The sequence below is a fragment of the Lichenostomus cassidix genome, chromosome Z (genome assembly GCF_008360975.1).
Source record: "Lichenostomus cassidix isolate B80296 chromosome Z, HeHo_3.0, whole genome shotgun sequence".
Taxonomy (NCBI): Eukaryota; Metazoa; Chordata; class Aves; order Passeriformes; family Meliphagidae; genus Lichenostomus; species Lichenostomus cassidix.
In genome coordinates, this window is record NC_139511.1 from 8422124 (window position 1) to 8443150 (window position 21027).

The 21027-nt window shown below is 40.9% G+C and overlaps 1 protein-coding gene across 11 annotated transcripts in view; it reads left to right on the plus strand.

Annotated features, from left to right (window-relative positions):
* The first annotated feature begins 918 nt into the window (after nt 1-918).
* PJA2 (praja ring finger ubiquitin ligase 2) overlaps nt 919-21027 on the plus strand; it is a 31107-nt gene continuing 10998 nt past the window's right edge. For 9 of the 11 annotated variants that reach the window (XM_085042596.1, XM_085042600.1, XM_085042601.1 and 6 more), the window contains exons 1-3: nt 919-1101; nt 12912-13112; nt 16663-17704. In XM_085042596.1, the coding sequence (XP_084898722.1) occupies nt 12914-13112; nt 16663-17704 (1241 nt within the window). In that variant the 5' untranslated portion in view covers nt 919-1101; nt 12912-12913. Of the gene's footprint in view, nt 1102-8576; nt 9017-9839; nt 9968-10292; nt 11569-12911; nt 13113-16662; nt 17705-21027 lie in introns of those variants that run through there. The other 2 variants (XM_085042598.1, XM_085042599.1) reach the window with 2 other exon arrangements.

The following is a 21027-nucleotide window of genomic DNA, read 5'->3' on the forward strand; positions in this document are numbered from 1 at the left end:
CTCATTGAAGGCTGTGTTTTGCTTTTGTGCTGAACACAGGGCTGATAACACAGAGATGTTTTTGTTATTGCTGAGTGTGGATTGCACAGAGCCACGGTCTTTGCTGCTTTTCTCACTGCCATGCTGGTGAGGCTGGGGGTGCGTGGGAGGTTGGGAGGGGACACAGCTGGGACAGGTGACCCAAACGGACCAAAGGAATATTCCAGACCATATGACATCATGGTCAGTGTATAAAGTGGGGGGAAGAAGGAGGAAGGGGGAGATGTTTGAAGTGATGAGATTTGTCCTCTCAAGTCACCATTAGTGTGATGGGGTCCTGCTCTGCTGGGGATGGCTGAACACCTGCCCAGCCATGGGAAGCAGGGAATTCATTCCTTGTTTTGCTTTGCTTGTGTGCGTGCCTTTCGCTTTCCCTATTTAACTGTCTGTATCTCAACCCATGAGTCTTGTAGTTTCATCCTTTCAATTCTCTCCCTAGTCCTGCTGCTGGGTGAGTGAGCGAGCGGCCGCCTGGGGTGGGCTGCTGCGCTGCTGGGCTGCTGCGCTGCTGGGCTGCTGCGCTGCTGGGCTGCTGCGCTGCTGGGCTGCTGCGCTGCTGGGCTGCTGCGCTGCTGGGCTGCTGCGCTGCTGGGCTGCTGCGCTGCTGGGCTGCTGCGCTGCTGGGCTGCTGTCCGGGTTAACCCAGGACAAACCCCATAAAGCACAGCTGCACACCACCTGCAGCCCCATCCCGGGGCATTTAGGGACAACATCTCCCCCATGGCCACCCCTGCCCCGCCGCGCCCCGCCCCGCACCCCGGCCCCCGGCTGGGATTGGTCACTGCCCTCCGCCCTGGTCTCTGATTGGACGCTACGGCGCTGCGGGCGGCGGGATTGGCCGCAGCGGCGGCGGCGGGCGGGAGGCGGCGGCGGGAGCGGGAGGGGTGAGTGCGGCCCCGGCCCCGGCCCGGCAACACGGGGCGCCCTTAAAGGGGGCGGGCGGCGGCCGGGGCGCCAGGCAGAGTCACGGACAGCTGAGGGAAGGTCGCTTGTGTTGTGGAGCAGCGGCCTCGTTCCTTTCCTCTGGGACGGGCCTGCGGCCGAGGGCGGGGGCCTCAGCCGGTGGGTCGAGAGGGCACCGCGGGTGGGCCATGGTGGCCCCCGAGTGGCCGTCCGTGAGGGGCCGGGGTTGCTTGAAGGCTCGGGGGAGCTGGTGGGGTGCGCTTAAAGACAGCAGACACGGGCAGGCCTTCGGGGCAAAGGGCTTGCAATTAATTTACTTTTTTTTTTTTTTTTGGTTTTTTATTGGGTTTTTTTGTTTGTTTGTTTGTTTTCTTTTACTTTTGGTTTGGTTTCTTGTTTGGTTGGGTTTTTTTGTTGTTTTTTGTAATTCTTTTCCCACAACGCCGTGGCAGTGACTCAGTACCCCGGGGAAAGGGGGAGGTCCCTGTGCGGGGTCTGCTCTATCAGCCCATGCTGCCGGCCAACACCCGCTGGTGTGACAGGGTCACTGCCGAAGTGACATCATCGCTCGACATCGCTTCAGCGAAGTTGTGAAACACACCTCTCTCTTTGCTGGAGGAGAAGTGGGCTGAGCCAGCAGAGCCACCCCCAAACACAGGGTCAGAAGGAGTGTGCCTTGGGCCCAGAATCCAGGGGAGATTTGTCAGTGCTTGTAGCTGATGTGCGTTTTCTTCCACACGAGTTGGTTATAGTAATATATGTAGTTATACTGCACCGGGTGGGTTTTGCACCTGCAGGAGGGTAGTATCTCCTGCTGCAGGTTTGGGACTTCTCTTGAAGTGCTTGTCAGGAGCAGTGTTGGCAGTGGTGGAGCTGAGCATTCTCAGGATGCCCTGCACTGCTCATGGGATTGACTGGGTATTGCTGGTGAATTAACACTGAGAAATACATGAGTTACACAGCACGTGAATCTCCATGGTGTACGAAAACTTGGGGAGGTTATTGTAAGTTTAGAGGCTGAGTGCTCTGAAGGATGACTTTGAAAGTGTAGAGACTGTGTTTAGGTCCTTTTTCCATACTGTGGCATATTCAGCACTTCTTTTTTCAGTGCAGTTCTTGATTTGCATTTGTCTGTGCACACAGTTAAGTAGTTTGGAAGAATGACTTTTGATTGGATTTCTGCCACACTATCTAGAAAAAAATATGTACTGTAGCAATGAAGAGTGGTGTCAGACTGTTAGTGTTCTCTTTTAATGCAGAAATGAAGAATACATACTTTATGGATTGAAATTTCATTTGGGAGAAGTATGCTTATTTAAAGTTATGTAAGCAAATGTGTGTAATAAAATAAGTTTATTTGTAGCTGAGTCAGACTCTCACAGAATTGATTTCCTGCTGTTTCTCACCCACTAGAGAAAGGAAAGAGTCTGGAAAAAAGTTGTCCACAAAAGTCTTTATTTTGATGTTGCATTATAATGCAGGATTGGGAAGGTTCTGTGAGATGGGCCTGGTTTTTTAATTTCCTTTGCTGATGCAGTGAATTGCAATGCAGTGTAGGTATGATGCAAGAGTTCTTGACAGATCAAAGCCTCATCAAAATAAGAAATACTTGAGAATTGTTGCCTTGTTAGCTGATCCCATGAAAATGTATACTTCTGCAAAAACAGTTTAGCCTAGCAAATGAAAAACACTGATAGGATATATTGGATGAATTCTACAAACACTGCAAGGGGTATTTGTTGCAAAAGGTTGAGCTGGCATTGCTACCATATTTACACAGTAATCTCCCTGGTGGCCCATAGTACTTGTTGAGCTGTGTTTATTTTGATTCTCGGACTCTTAGGAAGGCTAGAATGAAACCAAAAGTATTGCTGTGCTGTACAGCAGTAGGGGCTGTTAGTGGGGCAGACAGTGTGTGGTTTGCCAGGTGAGTCGTATTCCTTTGGCATCTGAGCTAATTGGAGGTATGGATGTAATTTGAAGCTCCTAATACTGCTGAATACTATTTTGAAGGAAGGGAAGAAATTTGTTCTAATTGATTTATTCACTGATAGAGTAGTGACTGCCCTGCATTTTAGTGAATAGGTTTGTAAGTCTGGCAGAGCCCACTGCAGTTACAGTGGTGCTTCAGCAGTCTTGTGTCTATGTGTTTGGTAGTGTATTTTGACAGGTTCTGAAGGGCAACTTTGCATTCGTTTCAGTTGGAAAATGTATTTAAAGACTTCAGTTAGTACCTTGAAATAATGCTCAAATTACAGAAACAACCTCAAATGCAGAGTAAGAGATAAACCCAGACTACTGGAGAAGGACAATGAGCTCACCTCAGCCTTCTGTTCATAACATCCATGGGCAGGGGGTACTGCGATGGTCCCTAAAGGAGACACTGACCTGAACCAGTGTCTGGAACATCAGCTTCTGTGGTTTTGATAAACTGAACTCTGTGTTTCGAGTCCAAGCTATCAGGGGGATATCCTGCAGCACTTGTAGTGGTGCTTTGCGCATTTAATGTGGGGAGAGTTGTTTGAGTTGTCAAGGTGCAAAATCCAGTCGTTCTTACAAGAGCCTTGATTGTCATGCAGGCCACACCTGGCTGTCTGTTTATGTGGAGCACAACTATGACTTATTTATATAGGAAATTGAGATAATTATTGATGAGCTCATACTAATGAGTGCAGTACTCTGCAAGGGTGACAGAGTGGATGGTCATGTAAATTGCTAAATGCTCATGTGTCATGGTGGGAAAAATACTTATATATTCTGCTGCCAATGGCATTAATCATTCTGACTGGTTTTAAAACAGCTTTTCAAATTTGATTAATTTCAAGTATGATGTTTTTACACTAAATCCTTACACAGCATTTCAGGTAACTAAATATGTGACTGTGGAAGCAGAGAAAATTCCAGGTGGCACCTATGTGTGTGTGTCCTTAACAGTTACTAAAACAGGACCTGCAAAGTTTGTGGTTGCTCAGATTCTAAAGTCCCCTGTGATTTTTATGTATTGTTATAACATTGTCAATATCTCTCTGCTAGAGGCAAGGCAGGGAAAAGAAAATCCAAGGTGATAATAAATTCGAGATTTAAATGATGCCATTAGTTGATACTACAGAAAAGTATAATACAGAGAAATGGTTCTGATCCTGAGGGTACATTGTGGATTATTGCTCAGGAGATTAGTAATAATTGGTTATACCAAAGAGTCGTATCTTGTCAGCTTAGTGTCAGAATGTTCCAAAACATTCAAGAGAAGTTTCCATAACTGAGATGATTTCAAACAATAGCAAAATCTGTCTGCAGTTTTAGTGCTGCTGTAGTGAACTTTGTATGTTAAATAGGTGTTTATTCATTATGTGTTTGGTGAACCAATTATTTGTAGTTTGGCAGCTTAAAAGGTTTTTTTTGGTGTAAGGTTCTGACAGTACTGTCAGGAACCTGCAGCAATAGATTTGAAACCTAAAAACTGGCTCCTAGGTGATGGATTTGTAATGTGTTTCCATGATTGTAATAATGTGCTTTAGGTGAAAAGTAGTTGTTTTTAAAAAGAGATGACAAAAAAGAAAACAAACCAAAAAAACAAGAACTTGTACCATACTGAGTAAAGCCAGTGCAATTTTGTTGTGTAATCTTTCAAAAATTTTAAAAAGAAAAAAAGTGTGTAACAGTGATAAAAATAAATTGTGACTTATCTTCTAAGTTATGTGAAAACAAGCAAATAGGGTCAGGCAGTCATATTGTAGCACCAGTGGTTGGGAGGAAAAAACCCACAGATTTTTCCCTACACCCAAAAATAGATATGTATGACTGTGATTCTAGCCCTGGGGGCAGAATAAATATCTGAAATTTTGGACTATTTGTTTAGAGAAGTGACCGTGGGGCTGGTAAGGACCTCAAACATTTCTCTTGTCAGGCTTTTCCTCTCTTGCAGCTCTTCCTCGCAGTGATTCTTCAATGTATGTTTGTTTGAGTACCTTTCTCTAGGCTATGTTTCTGGTGGATATTCTTCAGCCTTGCCAGGCAATCTGTTTGAGGGGTACCATGTCCCTACTGGTAGAAACATTTCCCTTTTGTCATTTCCATGTGTTGTTTCCATGTGTCAGGGAAAACAGTGATCTTTTTGGATGGATGGTATTTAAAAGCTATGTGCAGAGTATAAGATCGGATTGTTGGTCAGGATACAAGGGTTACTTTCCTGTCTTGTAGTCATCACTCTAATACAGCTCTGTATGTTAGTATTTGCCAAAACAGAGGGAAGCATTGACTTGACTTTCGTATTCTGTGGTCATCAATAATCCTCCACTGCCCTTCTGCTGGACATTGGCAATGGCTCCCCCTTTAGTAATTCCCTCAGTTGTTTATTCCTACCTGACAAAAATATCTCATGTTTCTCTTTTAGAGAATGATCTTTCTTCTTCACAGGTATATTGGAATCACCTCATTCTGTTTCTAAAATTTGTAAGTCTTAAAGGCCCACCTGATTTCAGGTGAGGTCTCTTGTCTGTTGATTGGATGAGATGCTTTTGTTACCCGTATAACCAAGACACAGAGTTAAGTTTATGGAAGAAGAAGAAGCATTTAAAGTGGTGAGATTTCACTGTTCTTCAAGAACAAAACAAAAAACTCCAAACTTAAAAAAAAAGGTAAAAATTGCTTTCATCACTTCTGGTAGTGGTTAACATTTGATTCCATGTTTTTGGTTAACTTTGCTTTAATAAAGACACTTATTTAAGATGGTAGACAACAATTAAAAATATATCTTTGGGTCTCCTAGTGTGATGAATTATATCTCTCCATCATGTAAGAGTTTCCAGGTCCTGAACTTCCACCTTGGGATTGTTTTGTCATTTCTTAGTACTGTGTGATTGTTCTGGGGTCATCTGCATTGACAAAAGCAAAAGTGTGCCTTGTCTGCTTAAACCATAGAAAAGTCTTGGCATTTTTTTGATTATTGGCTTCTACTTGAAGTCTTTCAGCTCCAGAGAGGCTTTTCCTTCTCTGGAAAGTTGGTAATCAAAACTTAAACAAAAATACAAAACGTGAATGCCATAAAACGAGAGGACAGGTATGGGAGTGGGGTGGTGGTGACTGAATTTCTGGATATCTTCTGACTAGCAGTAGGTAAAATTTGCTACTTCTGTGCCTTTAGTACACCTATTTAGAATACGAAAACTTGTGCTGTTGGGGAAGGACAGAGATAAGAAAGTTTGCCTGGTGATTAGCAGCACATCATGGTGTTCTGTATTAACAGAACAGATTGCTACAGGCGCTACTGGCAAAGCTAGGCTTTTTGTTCTTCAAGTTACAATGCTAGCTTTCCAAGGGAGGGTGGGACTTGCTCTTACTTAGTGCATGGCATACACACTGCCCTCATCTTTAAAAGCTTTTAGTACTGCAGTTACTCAGTCTTCCCTCTTGAAATTTAATGTGTAATTTCTGCTGAAGCTATTAGTTAGGATAAAAGTTCAAAAACTGATTACTACTGTGGTAAGGCAGAGCTGTCAGTTTATCTGATCAGATCCAACAGAGGATTGAACTAAAGTCAGGGGAGATGAAAATGATGCATTGAAACTATTTACAGTTTTGTGAAAGAAAGTGAACAGGGCTGAGCTAAAGTCAGTGCAAAAAAACTGGAAATAATGCAGGAGTTGTATATAGCACTGAAGCAGAAAGACCCTTGGAGAACTGTGTGAAATCAGTACTGGAGTGGCTCAGTTCTGCCACCTCAGCTGTGCTAATCCAGCTGCCTGCTGAGCTTCTTAAAAATGAAGACAGGCTTAGATCCTCAAAGAAGGAGATCTGGCAGAGCTGAGTAAATTCATTCGGGCTGCTTTACAGCTTGACAGCCAACCATTGCAGCCAGGCCTGAAGCTGCATGAGAGCGAGCCAGCCTAACCCTGGTTCCTTGGCTGAAGTGACCAGATGGCAGACATCAGTACGGTACATTCTGTGCCCTCATGTTGGTCAGAAGAGCCTGGGTGAGAGAACGGGGCCTGTTCAGGATCTTCAACTCCAGGAGGATGTGTAAGGACAGAAAGGAGCTGCCTCCAGTGCTGGTTTGTAACAACTGACCTCTTCAGATACCTCTGTATGGAAGGTGATGACTGGGTTCCACTTATTAAGGGAGTTTTGGACTTGCAGAAATTTTGTCTCTGCTTTGCTTCATGACTTGCCTTGTGAATATGTCTAATGCATTTCTTTCAGGGCAACCTCTGATACTTTAACACGTACTCTTTAATTCACGTTTGTTAGTATAGTGGCAGCACTTGCTCCATTTCAAGTCTGGCAAAATTTTTCATAGTTTGGATAGAGTTGTGAATTGTCTGTGATGATTATAGGAGGTCATTAGTTGAGATTTGGAGTATACAGACAATATCCAACAAACTAATCCACTTTCTTTTAGACTGCATGTTGACTAATGCTTTGGTAAATGCAGAAATCTAACTCTTTGTAAAATTAATAAATATGGATGTAATATTAATAGACCATAATATTTCAGAACTTCAGTTTTGCATTTATATCACAAATTGCTTATAAAACCACTAGGTTTTGGGGAAATGCAAAACAGAAACTATATAGTATTTAAGTGGAAGGAAGCTGCTATTAGCTTGCTGGTGTTCATCCCCCTCTTTTGGGAGGAGACTCAGATCAGTATCAGAATATTTTGATATGATCGTGGCTTTTGGGGGTCTTCTGTTTCAAAATGTAATCTGAGAGATAAACCAAACACACAACTAAACAATTTTAATTTAAAATTAAATTGGTAGTTTAATTGGTGAAATTTACTGAATTTGGAACCACAGGCTACTTCCAGCCTCAGGCAAAGAGAAAGAAGTATACTGAGTAAAAACATGGACTTCATTGAATCTGTAACTCAAAGGAGAGGTCAGAATAACCAGGAAAGTTGAAAAGAAAATGCCTGGAAAATAAATCCCTGGAGCGTGTTCCATTTGTCAATGTACTTGTAGCTGAGTTGATACACTTATGGAAATAATCACCACTGCATTCTGAAATATCCTAGTGAGAAGTCTAAAGTCACTCCTAAACCAGAGAGTTTAAGGAAGGATCTCTTGGTTGAATTGACTGGATTCATAAGCAAAAAGTTTGATTTTTGCATATGATCCAGTGTACTGGTTTCAGCTGGGATCAAGCTAAATTTCTTCAAGGGTATTTGCATGGGACTGTGTTTTGTATTTTTTGCTGAAAACAGTTTTGATAACACAGGGGTGGTTTTGTTATTGCTGAGCAGGGCTTGCACTGAGCCAGGGCTTTTTCTTCTCACCACACCAGTGAGCAGGCTGGGGGTGCACAAGGAGTGGGGAGGGGACAGAGCCAGGACAGTTGACCCCAGCTGACCACAGGGATATTCCAGGCCATGTAGCATCATGCTCATCTGATAGGCAGAAGGAGGTTGACCAGGCTGCTGTGACTTCGGAACTGTCTGAACTTTGGTGGGTTGCTGGTGAGCAATGAGGGTTTTTTTGCATTATTCCTTTTCCTTGTTTTTTATTTCTTTGCATCCTTTTTTTCTTTTTTCACCTTAAAAACCCCAAAACTGTGTTTATTGCAGCCCATGTGTTTTTTCACTTCTGACTATCTTCCCCCTTCTACTGCGTGGGAGAGTGAGTGAGCACCTGTGTGGTGCTTAGCTGCCTACTGGGGTTGGACTCAGGCATATGGTTTTCTGAGGTTTGGATGAATCCCAGACAGTGAAAGTAAATTTTAACTTAATATTCATTGCTTTGACTACTAATTTGCTAGTGTATGTAGTTTGAAGCTTGTAAGGATAGTAAAAAAAATTAAAGAATTCCAGTGTTAATCTGCCCATAGTGGTAAGAGAAGAAAATTGTGACAGTAATATGTTGCTTCAGTTATTTAAATTGAAATATTCCTCTCCTTTTTGGGATTGTTGTGTGCCTTTCTTCTGTTGACTGAAATGAAGTACTCTCTTTGCAGCCCTGAGCAGTGGTGCTTAGCAAACTGAAAATTCTCCATTCTAATTCAAAATTTTTTAAAATTCATCTGTACTTGGAAGCTTCCAATACTGCATGAAAAAAGAGATGTAGAATACTGGTTCCAGGTAAAGAATATTGGATAGTACAGTTTAAAAGACAGTGTGAATACCTGCAACATTTGAGTTGATCAGGAGTGTGATTTTATTATGATTCAGAAATAGTCAAGGGAGAGGGTGTCAAGAATATGAGATGGTTTTAGGTTTTCCCCATTTGACAGCCAAATGAATTCATATACTTCTGGGAATAAATGCAGATTTATTTTTTTAAGATGGTAACCTAGAAAACAGTAATTGTGTCTGTATTACATGCATTCCCTTTTCAGACCTTGAATGTGACATCCGGTTGTTGCCTTGTAGAAGAAAATATTTTCTGTAATTCAGAGATGTAAGAGAAGAAAGAGCCACTGAGTAGGATAAAGGATTTGTTTGTTACTTCAATGTCAGGTGTTGAGAGTGGGACCGGAATGTGCATACAAGTCTTTTTATGAATGCTAGGAAAATCTGAAGAACATAAAAATATATTAGAAGACTGAAAAAATAGTTCTTAGAGAAATATTTGGGGCTAACTTCACGTTCCTTAAAATATAAGAAAGCTAGTTAAATACTTCCTGCAGAAAAAAATTATGACAACCCTTCCCTCTTTGGGATGAAACCCACTTGGAATTGTTTCCCCCTACCTCCCCAGTTTGTGCCCATTCCCCTTGCAGGCCCCCCAGTCACATTCTCCCAGGTTTTTCTCCTCCTGTATAGTAGGCCTACATGACCTGTAAAAAGTTCCTCTTCAGCTCTTGTAGCCCCACTTTAGGTACTGGAATGTACTGTAAGGTCTCCCTGGGGCCTTCTCTTCTCCAGGCAGAATGACCCCAGGTCTCTTAACCTATCCTCACAGGAGAGGTGCTCCAGCCTCAGATCACCTTTGTGACCCTCAGTCATGCACTCCTTGAGGCAGGGAAGCCGCTACTCTTGTCCTTGGTGCTCAGAGTGTGAGGGAGTTGAGGAGATAGGAGAATACAAAAGGTAATGAGTGGAGAGGGGGGTAAAGGGAGGTGACTGAGTTTCAGTGGGTGAGGACTGGATCCTGCCAGCATGTGTCTGAGCAGGAAACTCCAGTTGTCCCGCATCTGGCTCTGTAAATTGGTTTGGGATTTTTTTTCTCTATATAGTGTTGTGGTCAAGAAAATGGATAATTTATGAGCACTGAAGTTACAGTGCTAGGTTGTGAACACATGTATGCATACATCTACTCTAACCTTGAACACTTACCTCTGGAAAAACAGGGATTTTTATTTTTTTTTAAATCCATGTGGAAGAGGATTGGTTAGGTAAATCAGATGGATTTGGTCACGATTCTGAGGCTTTCTGTGTTTCAGCCTGTAATTTGCTGTCTCTAGGGAGTGGCGTCCTTAGTGCAGTACTGGCAGCAGTAAAGAGGAAGCACGCCACTCTGTCAGTGATTAAGGCAATGCCTGGGAAAGGCTGAACCTACCTGTTTAACTGCGTTTCAGGAGACTGTCTCTCCCATTTTTTTAATCCAGCTCTGGTAATCCAAAATTCTTTCCTGCTCATGATCCTTTTGCGGGATTCAGGTGACTGTAATAATGTTTTTGAAGTATAGAGGTGTGTGTATAAACATCTTAAGCCAGAGAAGTGAGTAACTAGCTTGTTTGCCCTACCTTAGTTACTTATTCACTCGTGTGTTGCTTCTCTAAGACTGATCAGTTTTGCAGAAATGCATTTTGTCAGAGGATGTTGAGTGTGCCTTGAACAGGTCTGCTAAACTGAGCTTCTGAAGCAGTACCTACTTCTAAGGCTGAGCTAGCCTGGAAGAAATACCTGAGAGAGGATATTGTGTGTCTCAGCTTCATTGCCTGAAGGGTTTCTTGTAAATTGGTCTCTGCATTCATGTGCCTAAATGCTGCTCATTTCAGGCATGTAGGTAAGTAAATGTGTGCCTCCTTCTCTAATTTTGAGGTATTTTATATCTAGGTAGAAGTTAGCCTCTCTTGAAAACCAAATGTGATATCCATACTTCCAGTAAGCGGTGAAAGCTTTCACTGTGTTGATCCAATAAATCTTTCCCAGGACAGAAAAATAACTGTCTTCTCTATCTTTTAAGAACAGTCGAATATGTGATGAGATACTCTGTATGCAAGAGCATTATTTGGAACAGAAAATGCAGTGCATTAGACAGGTTTTGTGTGTTGTGAACATCGATTTTTTAAAAATGAAACATTTGTATTCAGAGAGCTTGACTCTGAGTGAACATCTGTTTTTGAACAATACTGATGTTCTAGAGAACAAAATGAAATTAAGAGTTGGGCAATTTTGTTGTATTTTTGCCTTGTTTGTTTCAACCACTTGTTTGAGGACAGATTTCGGCATTGCTGTTCTGATTTACTAATCTAACTGTTGGATTTTGCTCTGCAGGTTTGGATGTGGCTGCTAATTGTCAGCTCCCTCTGGCAGTCTGCTGACCAACCATGTTGTAATCAAGAGAAATTTAAGAATTGTTAGAGCGTGCTTGAATAAAAATAACTTGCTGGTTGACTTAATAAGGATATTAACTACTGGCTAGTAGATCAGAAAATGAATTGTCTGTCCTAGTTTTTCTTGCATTAGTTACCAAGGTTTTTTCGTTTGTGCTTGGTGGTTTTTTGTTTGGTTTTTGGGTTTTTTTGCGAAAATACTAAAGTTTTCACCTTTCTAAAGACTGCAGGAGGGATATAGTTAATAACAAATATTTTAGCTTCTGGTTTTTAATGTAGGATGGGCAGGTCTGGACAAATAACCAAAAATATTTCCAGGGAAGATTATATGTAATCAAACTACATAGAGCTTCATAGATACTTGAGAAAAAAAAACCTTAGATACCTGCTAATTTTTTGCCGCAAAAGTTCAATGTCTTTCATATGTCTCTGTTCACAGATACTCTCTTTTTAAGGGTAGTGAAGAGATTAGTTGCACAGCCAGGAAATAAAAAGGCTTTCATATTTTTCTGAAGTCCATAATACTCTATATTAATGGTTGCAAGCTTTATCTTGCTTGTCTTTAATGTTAACTTTTTAATTTAGTGAGTTTCAAGAACAGAAACTTTTAAATTCCATATCTAGTAAAGATTAAAAGTAACCTAGAGGGACACAAAAAAGTCACTATATCTGAAATCGTTAACTTCTAATTGCATTTGTACAAGCAACAGCCTTTGGGCATGAACCTTTGTGTTAGATTATTAATACTGATAATACTGCTGATTTAAAATCTCTTGCTACAATGTTGGCAGCCTTTCTCCACTGTTTCTCAAGTTCCTTTGTACTCCTTATCCCATATTTTCTTGGTAAAAGCTGTAAGTTTCATCAATATGAAAAGCTGCTGTAATAAGAAGCAGCGTGTGGGCAATGCTTTGTATGGCCGTGTCTGAACATACTACCTCTTGCAGTAAGAATAAAGCCTTCTCCCTGGGACTTTTGTTTTAGAAGGTGTGATTTGATTAATTATAAATTTTCAGTCACAAAGATAAGCTAGCTAGGGCTGCCTGAATTGTGCTGTATTACCTGAAGGATTTTCCATTACAGTACTTGCAAATCATTTCTGCAAGCTGATATATGTGTTGCGTCAGATTTATGAGCAGAATGAAAAAAATAAAAAAAGCTATGACATCTGGGTTTGATTTTTAAGATTTTTTTCTTAAGTCAGTTATTTACTAAAAACTTGTTAAGATGGAGAAACAATGTTTGCCAATATTATTTAGTGCAGATGAAAACTCAGTTACATCCTTTCATAACATATAGGCTCAGAGCACCTCATGTTCTTAATAATCATATTGTTAGTGAAGCTCAAGACTTTAAAGAAATAGAAAATTCCTTGAAAAATGAGTATATCAAAGTGTTATGGAGGAGGGAAACTGCAAAGATATGTTACTGTCTAATGAGTGTTTCTATCTTATTTCCTTCATAATTTCATGTAGCAATGGGCCAAGGAATTGGCAAAACTGCCTGGCCCAAACCTGGAGGAGGATATCAGAGTATTTCAGGTAGAAGATACGAAAGAAGACATTCCTATGTTGGGTTCAGACCATGTTTGCATAATCAAGACAGAGATGGGCATCAAAGAAATGAAGACTGCAAACAATTAGAATTGGAAGATGGTCAGAAAGACAATTTTTTGTGTATGTACATAACTTTATGTATATGCCATTTAGTTGCAAACTGGGATGCTTGGGGGTGGAGGAGGAAGGCATATTGGAAAATGTGAAGGGAAGAAACTAGCTGCTTAAATAATGTGTAAAGTACATTTCCTGTGTCTTTAATTTGCCTTTATACTAAATTTCATTCTATAAAGATTAGATGATCTAATCTAACAAATCTGTATTAGGCTGTGTAGTTTTGGCTGAAGAACATTGATAATGACTTAATGCATTCTAACAAACTAGATAACAATAACATTGTATAATTCAAATTAGTTTGTCTTCAGTTCAAATTAAAAATCACATTTGGAAGAGAATACCTATTCTAACCTTATTTTTGGAACTAGTCTGTGAAATATTTCATGTATCACAAACCAGGTAGTTCTGTCCTTGTCAGCCATTGTGAAAATTAGTTTAAGCCTATAAAACATCTTTAAAAGTTCTTTTTTTTATTTGTATATACCAGTTAGACCATTTCCCTTTCTTGTTTAATGAATATTGGATGTTAGTATTTACCGAAATATCTTCTGTGGCATTAGCATCTGAACAATAATTTAGTAGAGGGATGCAGAATGGCTTTTTGGATTAGAAGAATGGTTCCGTTTCTTTGGCTGAGGCTTTCAGTTTAAAAAACGCCATTTGATACAGCCTTAGATCTTCCAGAGTGCCTGAGAGGAAAGGACTTGAGGGTACTGCTCAACACTGGCTAAATATGAGCCATCAGTGTTCCCAGGTGGCCTGTGTCAGCCAATAGTGTGGCCAGCAGAAACAGGGTGGTGACCAACCCACTGTGCTGGATACTGGTGAGGCCACATCTCAAATTCTGTGTCCAGTTCTGGGCCCCTCAGTTCAGGAAGGGCATTGAGGTGCTGGAGTGTGTCCAGAGTTGGGAACAGATCAGGGGAACAGTCTGGAGCACAAGTGTGATGAGGAGCAGCTGAGGGAGCTGGGGGTGCTCAGCCTGGAAGAAAGGAGGCTCAGCAGGGACCTTCTCACTCTGCACAACTGCCTGAGTGGAGGCTGGAGTGAGGTGAATGTGTGTCTTTCTGCCAAATAACAAGTGACAGAACAAGAGGAAATAGCCTCAGAGTGCACTAGGGGAGTTTTAAATTGACTGTTAGGGACAATATCTCCACCGGAGGGGTTGTCAGTCATTGGAACAGGCTGCCCAGAAAAGTGGTGGAGTCACCAGTTCCTGGAGGTCCTTAAAAGGTGTGCATACCTGGTGCTTAGGAGCATGGTCTAATGGTAGACTTGGCACTGTTAGATTTATGGTTGCACTTGCTATCTTAGAGTGATTTTATGGTTCTGCAAGGTAGCCTTTTTTCTTTCTCCTTCCCTTACAGACTACTTCGAAAGAGCTTTCTTACTCTAATTTTTTTTCTTTTTAAGTGATAATGGCATATTGCTGTTTTAGGTTTGTATTTGATTGTTCTTGTAATCTGTTGCGTAGATCATCTTGAGGTGGTTTAAATTTTTTGAAATTGAAACGTATTTACATGTGTTTTATGCATAGAAAAACATATATTTTCTATGCTTTCCTCTAGTTAAAGGCGTATCTTGTGTAAGGCAGTTTTGGTATTTGTGGAGGTCTTCCTACTGTCTCTCTATAATGTTGCCACTTTTCTTGTTTCAGTTGCACAGACGGCTGCATGCAGTTATTTTAGGGGTCATTAGATACATGCAGTTTAAAAGTGTATTAACTCCCTGTTCTTAATACAGTTCCTTTGTATGTTAATGAGTCTAATAACAAAATGGTTTTCCTTTACATTTGTTTGTGTTGTATTACAACTCTTCACATTTATCCTACAGAAACCTTTCAGATTGATGTACTTTCTTTACCTCCACTAGGCTACATTTCCCCCCAGTTGATACTATATTTGGGTGGGTAGGTATTACCTAAAATGCTGCATATTTCCTGGGTTAGGAGGAACTCACAAGGATCAAGAAGTCCAACTCCCAGCCCTGCACAGGGTGCCCTGAGAGTTGCATCATGTGCCTGGGAGCATTGTATAAACACTTCTTGCACTCTTATCAGGCTGGTGCTGTGACCACTGCCCTGGGGAGCCTGTTCCAGTGCCCAGACACCCTCTGGGGGTAGAACTTTTTCATGATGTCCAACCTAAACCTCCCCTGACACAGCTTCAGGCCATTTACTTGAGTCTTCTCACTGGTCACCACAGAGAAGAGATCGGTGTCTGCCCCTCCTCTTTGTCTCAGAAGGGTGTTGTCACTGCAATGAGGTCTCCCCTCAGTCTCATCCAAGCTGAACAGACCACGTACCTGCAGCCAGTCCTCGTGTGGCTTCCTTGTGTTGATCCTTCACCATCTTCATGGCCCTCCTTTGGACACTCTGTAACATCTTTATATCTTACATGGTGGTGCCCAAAACTGCCCCCAGCACTTGAGATGGGGCCATCCCAGCGCAGAGCAGAGTGGGACAATCCTCTCCCTGCCTGGCTGGTGCTGCTGTGCCTGATGCACCCAGGACAGGGATGTCCCTCTTGGCTGCCAGGGCACTGCTGACTCAGATCCAACTTGCCATCAACCAGGACCTTTGGCCTTCAGGTCCCTTTCCATGCTCTCCAGCATCTCATACATGACTCTGCTCAAGCTAGAGCAAGCTAGAGCAGTGGACTGGATGATCTCCAGAGGGGCCTGCCAGCCAGCCTTGGCTGTTAGCGATTTTGTGGAGGAGCTTCAAGATTCTAATTAGATACTGTATTTCCTGAAAGCCAGACTCTTAGTGCTGAGGGGCATGGCTCTGATAAGATTTCAGTGCCAGGAATTCACCAACCTGGGCATGGAGTAACAATTTAGATGAGATTTTGGACAAAATAGTCTGGACTCCTTGGTTACTTAGATAGTCTATTGCCTTGGTTAGGAGTTTAAAAATTATTTGAACAAGGGAATGATTTTGTAGTAGCAGCAGTATACATGTTTTTACCTTCTTTTACTCTTGCTGCTATATTTGATGTTTATTGTCCCTTTATGCAGGAGGTGTTCAAGTATAATATAACTAAAAGGCATTTGTGATGAAGCAACTATTAACTGTAATACCACGTTCAACACTGCTGTTTTCTTATGAGGAGTTGCACTCAAAGATGCATGTACAGTTCTCTTAGTATGTAATTTGTAGTAGCAATAAGTGCTGTATCTGAGTGTGGCAGATGGCACAATTTAGCCAGTTAATGAATGGATAGTCCAATATGGAGAGAAATATTCTTTCAGTTTTCCTGTTACAATTCCCTTTTATGTAAAACAGTGTAAAAATTTTACTTATGTGCATGTTCCTTTAATACCTTTTCCCGCATCTCATCTGTAGCTGAAATTGTAAAATTTATATCTGTTTCTATAGGCATAGTTTATGTAAATAAGAAAGTAAATATATTATAGAAGGACTGCATCTCTGATGAATATTTCTATCACTTTGTACTGCAGTCCTAGTAAATTATCCCTTCTTTTTAATGAGCAGTTGTAGATGAGAGTATTTCTGTTGGTTTTGATCATTCCAGTGCATTCTTTCTTTCAGCTTTCTCTGAAAGTTCCAGTCCATTGGTTCAAGTTTCTGCTGATTTATTAGATGAGCCTTTGTCAAAAGATGCTGTCACTAGAGAACCTGTTTGCCAAACTGCATCAAGCCAAACTTCTGAAGTGAACACATCACCATTTTCTGTACTCTGTAACAGTCTAGAAGGCAATCAAATCTTACAGGACTTTATAAATCCCTTTGAAAATTCTGAAGACCTTGCAGAATACATGTCTGGAGAGTGTAATGATTTGAATGGTAAGAATAGAATTGCTTTTGTAAACATTGACTCCTATGAGCCGGATAGCAGTGATGGAGAGGAAGAGGATGCTCAAGAGAAATACTCTTGGATAAGAGAAGCAGCAGGTTTAATTCAGGGAAGACTAGGTAACGTACTTTCTCAGTGTGAAAAAGAGTTGGAGTCTCTTAATGGCCTACAGTCCCAACTGTCTGCTTTCAACCACAGCACTTATAGGGAAAGTTGTGAAGAAGCAAGACCAATGCTTTTGGCATGTCCAAACAATAGGGTACTTAAATCTGCTGAAGATGAAGCTATACCAGAAATTAGCCTGAGTAATGCCAGTTATGAAACACAGCAGATAAAACATGTATTTGATGTTGAACTTGGAACCCCTGTACCAATTTCTGATGTATTAAACGTCAGTGATGGAGAGACTGACCAAGAAAATTCATCTGAGCTAGTAGTGAGACCTAAAATTAGAAAACAAAATACTGCAAAACAGTTGGAGAGAGAAAGTAATTTCCCTAGTGATGATGAAGAAGAAAGTGATTCCTGGAGGAGAATTGGAACTGCTGGTATCCAGCAATGCCATCCTGAGTGTCTCTTGAGAGATAGCAAAGAAGAGATGAGTTCAGGTGTGTTCTTTCTCTCAAGAATGCACAGTGATGAAAAGAACGCAGAAATAGACTTAAGAAGGAATGCAGCATCTCAAGAAAAAAACTATGTTCTGTGTGACGGTGCTTTTTGGCATGACTTTGAAGACTGCAACAGACATTACTTAATGACCCCCAGAGATGAAGACAGGTAAAATTTTGGTTTTGTATCTGTTTTATTATTGAATCTTTTGTGTAAATAATGTGCAAATCTGAACAATATGTTAGCAAATGAGACATAAAAACTTGAGGCATTTCAGAATATGATCAGATAACAAGATGCAAACTTTTCCTTTCAATGCTCCTTCACTTTTCTGGTAATGTAAAAAGTTTTTCCTTATGTCTGCAGTCAGAGCATCTTATGACTGAGGAATTTTACTTGTTTATTTTTATTTCATTTGTACTGAGAAGATGAGGGTAAAAACTGAAAGCCTTGTTCAGCACGGTTTTTAGCAAGTTATGGGTCTTTGGAAGTTCCCTTCTAGGTTTATTCTTCACAATTCGTTTTTTTGCTACCAAATATCGATATTCTGCATGGAAGCTGATTTAAGTTCTTGTCTGCAGCCTTTTGAAAGAAATCGTTCTTCCTTGTATTATCAGTAGAATAACTTGATAGGGTTGCTTATAAACCCTTTTTTAATGGAAATTCTTCAGATTAATTGGTGTTTCCAAAGTAATTAGTAGTTATTACAGTTTCAGATTTACAAATTGCTCTAACCTTGACATCAGGAGCAGTATTCAGGCTCCTCCTGTTTTGAATTCTTCACCTGAAAGACAGACTAATTTAGATAAACCTTATGTTGATTAACTTCTGTTCATAAAGCGTTGGTTGAGAACTTTTCACTGTGAGTTGGAACTATGTAACTGAGCTATTTGAGGGTAAAAACATTTCTAACCTTCTGATTTTTTATGGAGGATGCAGTAGTGTTTGTGATGGCTTTTTTCCCTATTTTTCTTCCAGTTTGCTTTCATCTTGTTGATTCTGTTCACAGCATTCTTTATAAGACATGTCTTCTGGATGTTGATGTGGCTCTTCTGTGTGTGTGCTTGCTGTTCATAAGCTAGCCTGCTTGGTCAATTGCATTTCCTGTGTTTTTGTAGAGAGAAAAGCATTAAAATTAATCTGCAATTAATCTCTGATCCTTAAAATATTGCAGAGTTGCAACTATGAGAGAACAAAATGCATTTTAAAATGGGATAGTAGACTTAGGGGGTTTTTTCTTCAAGGTGTAGGTATAGGGTTCTGCACTTGGGGATGGATAAGCCCCAGTAGCAGCACAGGCTGGGGGCTGACCCACTGGGGAGCAGCTCTGCTGGGAAGGACCACCAGCTGGAGGTGCTGGTGGGTGACAATTTGACCATGAGCTGCCCTTGTGTGCCCTGGGAGTCAGCAGAGACAGTGGGATCCTGGGATGCATCGGGAAGAGTGTGGCCAGCAGGTCAGGGAGTGATCCTGCCCCACTGCTTGGCCCTAGTGAGGCACATCTGGGGTGTTGTGTTCATTTTTGGTCTCCACAGTTGAGGAAAGACAAGGAGCTACTGGAGAGGGTCCAGTGGCGGCCCCAGAGGTGATGAGGGGTCTGGGGCATCTCTCTTAGGAGAAGAGGGAGCTGTGCCTGGTTAGTCTGGAGAACGGAAGACTGAGAGGGGATCTCATTAATGTAAATAAATATCCCAAAGGTGGGTGCCAGGAGGATGAGGCCAGACTCTCTTCAGTGATGCTCAGTGACAGGACAAGGAGCAATGGCCATAAAATAAAACACAAGAACTTTTTGTTCTGTTTGGTTCTTTGTCTGGTTTTGGTTTGAGAGCTTTGTTTGGTTTGGAATGTTGTTTGGTTTTTCTGCGATTTGATCAAGTTTTTTAATATGTATTTTACAATTTTATCTTAGATACTCTAAGATTAGCTGAAATACTCAAGTCTCTTGTTTTAGTTGTCTTTATTTTACAATCCAGGAATGACTTCCAACACACTTCAAAATACAGGTTTATACACAAACACTAATTCTAACCAGAAAAGAATATGCCTCTAATTACTGAACAACTGAAGAACATTAGATATTTCAGAGCTCAGGATTTAACTGTGCTCAATTCTGCAGAGGTGCAGAACATTACTAAATTGTCAGAGCATTTTAGATTTGTCACTTGCCAGAAGCATAGTACATGAACTTAGCATCTGCATGTGGATTTTCTGACACTAGTCTCTCTTCAGGCTGTATCCCCTCCTAACCTGTACCTGACACATAGTCCAAAACCAAATGGAGGGAGCTAATGGATATGATCCTCCTCCCTCCACCCCTGCCCTGGGACCTTCAAACACCCTTCCAGCTTAAAAACTTATGTGGTCTAACAAATATGCAAGACTTTCCCTTTCCACACAGCTTCTGCATGCTAGCAGAATAGCTGTGTACCTCCTTGAAGCAAAAATATGAGGTGGAGACCCACACTGCAGCAACCAACAGGTGAATGAGCTGAAGGGTGTAGTTTGACACATGTCAAATCCTCTTTTTAGGCAGCTCTGTGTAAACATGAAATATCGTTCAAGCCTTTAAACATCAAACTTTACCTTTCAAGAGTGAACATATTACTTCTTTGTATGGAGTAATCATTGACAATTTTGTATAGACTAATCATTGATAATTTACTTTTTAACATAAGTTTATGAAACTTAACATAAATATGGGGGTTCTAAGTTAAACACACATGATTCCTGTTTACTGGTTCAAGTTACTGTCATCATCAAGAGCATGTCAAGTAATCGGTCCATATTTCTTTTTGTCACGATACAATAACCAGTCACCATGCATCATGAAAGCCAATGCTATAATTGTAGAATAATTCCACTTCCTTCATGGCATTTTAATCTTCCAGCAGCAGCATTACAAATGTGGAAAAGATTATGCACTAACAAAAATTTTTGAAAAGTAAACCTCACCAGGAAGTAAACGAGTCATTTTCAAGTCCACCTGTATCTTTATTAAGAATCACAGAATTGTCACGGTTGGATGGGACCTTTGGAAATCATCCAGTCCGACCCCCCTGCCATCCTGCAGTCCAATCCAGAGCAGGTGATAGAGGAACAGGCCCAAGTGGGTTTGGAATGTCTTCAGACAGGGAGACTCTGTGGACTACTGTTTCACTGCTCTGCCACCCTCAACCTGAAGTTCTTCTTGTTGTGATAGATGTCAGTATTCATCTTTTGTTGGTGTAATACAAGATGCATTAGTCTACGTATCAGAATTTCTTAATAGATATTATTCATATTTTAAAGTAATCCATTAAAATAACCCAAAATTAGTAAATATTCCCATTTCCATTGCTTTTCTTAGTCATCAAAATTAATAGAAAAATACATTCCTGCCTCAAATTAAAATGCTTATATATAATCTGCTTCTTGAACTTATTTATTGTTGTAAAACTTGCCATGTATACTGTGCAGTTTTTCAAAAGCACTTAAAATTCAGTAAATTGGAA